The sequence below is a fragment of the Eupeodes corollae genome, chromosome 1, assembly GCF_945859685.1.
Source record: "Eupeodes corollae chromosome 1, idEupCoro1.1, whole genome shotgun sequence".
Classification (NCBI taxonomy): Eukaryota; Metazoa; Arthropoda; class Insecta; order Diptera; family Syrphidae; genus Eupeodes; species Eupeodes corollae.
The window spans coordinates 26,748,569-26,754,374 of record NC_079147.1 but is presented as its reverse complement, the minus strand read 5'-3'; the positions used below and the strand labels follow the sequence as shown (position 1 = coordinate 26,754,374).

Below are 5,806 nucleotides of genomic sequence, written 5' to 3'. Positions count from 1 at the left end.
TAGCATTTCACAGATTTGTTTATCCACTTCACCAGTATGTATTTCGGGATAACGGTACATTTTACTATAAATTGGGATTTCTGTTTTTGTCTTTATTTCATGCCTTATTTCGCTTGTGAAGGTAAGGTCATTTCCTTCTTTATAAAAAATATTTTGAAAGGAACGAATTAGAGATTTTAGTTTGAAAGCGTCATTTGAACTTAAATGTTGAGCAAAAATCTTACTGTCAATTCCAGATTCAGAAAGCTCACTAAAAAAAATTTTAAGGGACTCATCTTCGAAACAAAGTTCACCGTAAGTTTCTTCTTCTTTATTAAAGAACATTGGAATTGCAGCAGAGTCTGTTTTCAAAATTCGGTTTTTGAAATCAATTACTGGGTTGAGATCAAAAAGAATGTTATTTCCTATAAGGCCGTCAAAATAATCATGAAAACTAAATTCTACAAAATTGATAAAATAATTTGGCTTTTTAAATTCTTCAAAAATAGGGATGCAGTATTCGACATTCGTTTGTACGTTGTGATCAAGAACCTTAAGGGTTATGTTTTTTGAAGGTATTTCCCATTTTGGATGACATATTCTTTCATTGATTACACTGTATTCTGCACCACAATCGATTATAAACTTAAGAGGCCTAATAGGTGTTTTTACTATTATATAGGGAAGTCGTTTCGTTGTGCATGAGAAAAATTTGCATTATTTTCAGCACGATCATTTTGTTGTTCATTTAGAGAAATGTCCATAGGTTCTCCGGATCTGTTGCTGTTTCGCGATTGCCCACTGTTGTTGTTATTTCGGACTTGTGCGCTCTGATTGTTACTGTTATTTTGATTGGGTTGACGATTCGAATTATAATAGGAGTTCTGACGTGATTGGCCACTATTACGATTAAAATTCTGACGTGAATTACTACCAGACCCATAATTATTATTTTGACGATTGGTATTTAGGTTATTGTTTTGAAATGATTGCCTTGTACTATTGTTACAATTGTTTTGACTTGATTGGCTTGCTTGATTCGACCTAGTATTTTGGCCGCTAGAATAAAAATTGTTTTGACTATTACCTAAACCATTAAAGCGATTATTAGGACCCATTCGTTGGTGATTGACTTCAAGAATAATCTTGAAAGCATTTCTTAATGAATTGGGATTACGACTGAGTATTATGGTCTTGGTTGGTTCCGGAAGATTATTCTTAAATGCCTCCAGCGCAATTCTGTTATTAGACTCGATCATATGACTTATATCGTTTCCGTTATTATTTAATAGATAAGCATTATTTATTCTACTTAACAAATTATTAATTTTATTAAAATAATCTTCTATATTTGTCACAACCCTAGCCGTGCGAATACTATCAATGAGTTTCTCCACTGATAATCGTTCACCAAAATCATTTTTCAAGACATCCCTAATCTCAGACCATGTTGTTAGTCTTCCATGTTTCTGTAATTGACCCCTTGCCTTACCTGTAACTTTGTCTTTAATATAACCTGTGAGAACTGCTCTAGCAGCGTCTTCAAATGAATTTACCATAAAGGAAATAGAATCTACTCTGTCCAGAAACTCAATTAAACATTTATTATTACCGTCAAATTCTGGTAGCTTTGATATAAGGTCTAATGCTATTTTAAACTTTTCTGGCGGGCTTAACTCCTCCATTTTGATATTATACTCACTCAGCGACGATAATTTTAAACAGCTCCTATGTTGATTTTTACTTATTGATGTTGACTTCGGTTGTAGGGTTCAGATGACATTGGAGATCAGCGGATATTATAAAGCTTAGCTTTTCTTGTGTAGGTACAGTTGACACCTCAAACAAAATGTTTTTCCTGGCTGTATGTAAGTTATACTTGTTTCCAAATGTTTTTAATCGCTTATTTACGCTGACTGCAATTTAATGTTTTTCTTTTCTTCTATGTATTTATTTTATTTTTGTCTTATTTTGCTTTTAATTATTTTTTTTGTATGTTTTTTTTTATAATTTCGAGCGGAGAAAGAGCTTTTCTCAAAAAAAAAGGTGGTGGAATTTTCTTTAGTACGAGTTCGTTATCATAAATTTTATAGTTTCAACACTTTTATAGGGAAGACATTTTTAAAGTATTTTACACTTTTTAATTTGTTTGTTTTTGTTTGTTGTTTTTATTTAATGCACGTTATTTGATGTGAATAAGTTTTATTTTTACACATTTAATTAGGTTTAGTTTTTGAGAAAACTGTACAAAATACTTCTTATTTCTTATTATCTTTCCACGCACCCGACTTTTTTTGTTTTTTTTTTTTTGCGACTGCGCCAGTAACGTGTTTAGGGTTAAACACAATAAAACTTCTTTTTATTACTCTTATTAAGTTTATTTTTTGTAAATTTCTTTAATTCTATTTGTTAACAATTATACTTATATTAATAACAACTTAAGACGCGTCTTCGACAAAAGACAATCAAGAACAGGCTCGTCAAAAAGCGGGACGAGAGATAACAAGCTTTACAACTAACTTAACTTAAAACATACAATACAATACAATACAAAAGAAGAGCTTATAATCCCTTGGCGTCTGTTGCTAGGCAAAATCTTAGCATAGGTAAACTCTCCAGCTTTATCTTCGAAAAATATAAGGTTGGAGATATTTAAAACATAATAAGCACAATAGGTATTTGCTGAGCAAAAACCTAGAGTGATAAAGTAGTTTAGGCGTGTTCATACTAGGTGACGGGAAAGGGCAGTTTTATTATGTAACAATATTTTATTGTTGGTCAATGAAGAAGTCAAAATGCTAGTGGGTTAGTTTTAGGAGAAGTGCTGAGAAAAGTTAAGAGAAGGAAAATGAGGATAGACGGAGGCGAATTGAGTGAAACTTATGTTCTCTTTTAATGTATGTTGAGGGTTATCGTAGATCATTTGAGGGGAGCGGTAACCACGGGGTTCCTGATTAACGTGGTCAACCGAAGGGAGGGTATTACTCGGAAGCCTTTAACATCACGGCTTCCACAAAATTTTTAATTGGTATTTTGATTCGTTTTTGTGAAAATGCTAATTAGAATGATTCTTGATGCGAGATAGGCATGTATGGAAATGTATACGGCAGTCCAGTGGCAAGTGCAAGATCCCACCCCACCGACGAGTTAGCACTAGGCTCAAGCGACCATGCCTACAGAAGCACTTAGCCCATTGGAACGACCTCTTTGTATTTCCATGCTCACCCTGAGTATCCTGTGGTTTAGGATGATAATTTGAAAGAAACATCGCCAGTTTACAAAGAGGGAACATCAATACCGTTACAGTTTTCCCACTGGAACAAATCTTTAAATGATTTTTTGATAAATAAGATTATTGCTATAAAAATGCTTGCATTTGAAATTATTACATCTCTTCTATGCTTTGTTAAAAATTACCTTTCAGACCGTTCAAATCAAGTAGCTTTAAAAAATTAAAAGATAAATGGCAGATAAAGGTGACTTGGTAGTCAACCAACATGCGTCTCCAGCCAGCTCGGTCCCTAGGTGCTGTCTCCAGTTTCGCACGCCAAGTTGGTTGAGGTCCTCTCCCACCTGGATGCGCCACCTGAGTCGCGGTCTTCCACTACTGAGCCGTCCCTCGGGTTTGGGTTCGAAGACCTTCCGGGCTGAAGCGTTGATGTCCATTCGCTCTACATGACCTAGTCATCTAAGCCGTTGGACTTTAATTCTGCTAACTGGGTCAGTGTCGCTGTACAGCCCGTACGGTTCGTCGTTATATCTTCTCCTCCATTTTCCATCTATGCAGACCGGACCAAAAATCACCCGAAGAATTTTCCTCTCGAAGCATCCTAAGAAGCACTCATCTTTCTTTGACAGGGTCCAGGCCTCAGCGCCATAAATGAGAACCGGGATGATGAGTGTCTTATTGATGGTGATTTTACATGCTCGAGAGAGGACTTTACTTCTCAATTGCCTCTAAGTCCAAAGACGAAGCGATTTGCAAGAGTTATTCTTCGTTTGATTTCAGCGTTGGTGTCGTTATCTGTGTTAATAGCGGTGCCTAGGTAGACAAAGTCCTTAACTACTCCAAAGTTACAGCTGTCCATGGTGACGTTTTGTCCAAGACATCGTCGTTCAGTGTCCTTTTTTGATGACAGCATATACTTGGTCTTGCCCTCATTGACCACTAAACCCATCTTCTTCGCTTGCGTCGCAATGCTCAAAAACGCTCCACTGACATCACGCTTTGATCTTCCAATTATGTCAATATCATCTGCGTATCCGAGTAATTGGATGGACCTTTGGAAGATTGTGCCCCTAGTGTTGACGGTTGAGTTTTGCACAATTCTTTCCAGAAAGATGTTGAAGAAGTCGCATGACAGTGCATCGCCTTGTCTAAAACCTTTTTTGACATCAAATGCATCGGTAAGATCTTTTCCGACCTTGATAGAGCAGCGTGCATTCTCCATCGTCATTCTGCACAAACGGATAAGTTTGACAGGGATGCCAAAACTAGACATTGCTCTGAATAGCTCTTCCCTATAGATGCTGTCATACGCGGCTTTAAAATCGATAAAAAAATGGTGGGTATCGATTTGAAGCTCCTGGTTTTTTTCCAAGATCTGCCGTAGTGTGAATATTTGGTCGATAGTGGACTTTCCTGAACTGAAGCCACACTGATAAGGACCTATCAGGTTGTTGACGAAAGGCTTCAGATATTTACATAATACAGCAGAGAGGATCTTATACGTAATGTCAAGGAGACAGATGCCTCTGTAGTTGGCGCAGTTTAGAGGGTCTCCTTTCTTATATATCGGGCACACTATGCTGAGATTCCACTTATCGGGCATGAATCTTCCGACCATATTTTGCAGATGAGTTGGTGCATGCTCCCTTCCTAGTCATCGCCTGCTGCTTAGAATAGTTCGGCAGCGATGCCGTCAGCTCCAGCAGCTTTGTTTGACTTAAGTTTGGATATAGCTATCTTCACTTCGTCAAGGTCGGGTAGGCGGAATTGTTGATCTGCGTCGCCGAGGTTGAGTGGTTCTTTCTCCCTTACAGCGGAATTCGGTTCGTCATCACCGTTATATAATTTGGAGAAGTGATCTTTCCATATTCTCAGCATCGACTGCGGTTCTGCTACGATGTTCCCCTGATCGTCTTAACAGGCTTTGGTTCGTAGCTGGTACCCTTGGTAGGTTTTTTTACCTTTTGGTAAAATTTACGAACCTCATTCCTGTTGTGACATCCTACTATCTCCTCGATCGCGCGCTTCTCATGCTCTCTTTTTTTCCGTCTAAGAAGCCGGTGTTCCTCTCTCCTCTTCTGCTCGTAGAGCTCGCGAGCAGCTCTAGTCCTTTTGTGCTGCGCCGTTTTGTATGCATCTTGTTTCACTGCGTGCGCTTGCCGACATTCGTCGTCAAACCAGGGGTTTCGCTGTGGTGGCCGTGTGAAACCTAGCACTTCAGAGGCGGCATCTCTGATGGCCGCAAGGCAATGTTGCCACTGGTTATTAATGCTTAATGCAGAAAGCATAGGACTCCCTAGGAGGTTATTAGAGACTCGATCGGAAAAGGACATGGCAGTCTCTTGCGATTGTAGCCGTCTAACGTCGAATCTTCTCACAGTAATTCTTTGTTTTGGCTTGGATCGGGATATCCGTAGTCGTACCTTGGCTACAACGAGGTAGTGGTCCGAGTCAATGTTGGCCTCTCGGAATGTTCGGATAAACTGGATACTGGAGAAGTGTCGTGCGTCGATCGCAATGTGGTCAATCTGGTTAACGGTTGATTGATCAGGAGGTTTCCATGTCCCCTTGCGGATATTAAGATGTGTGAACTGCGTA

The 5,806-nt window shown here is 38.6% G+C and overlaps 1 protein-coding gene across 1 annotated transcript; it reads right to left on the bottom strand.

The window, feature by feature from the left end:
• Window positions 1-653: 653 nt before the first annotated feature.
• LOC129953641 (GATA zinc finger domain-containing protein 14-like) lies at window positions 654-1,664 on the bottom strand. Its single transcript, XM_056066925.1, has one exon. It carries the CDS (start codon window positions 1,662-1,664, stop codon window positions 654-656), a length of 1,011 nt encoding a protein of 336 aa, XP_055922900.1.
• Window positions 1,665-5,806: the final 4,142 nt, after the last annotated feature.

Coding starts and splice junctions, on each gene's coding strand:
- LOC129953641 (XM_056066925.1), bottom strand. CDS start 1,664: ATGGAGGAGTTAAGCCCGCCAGAAAAGTTTAAAATAGCATTAGACCTT.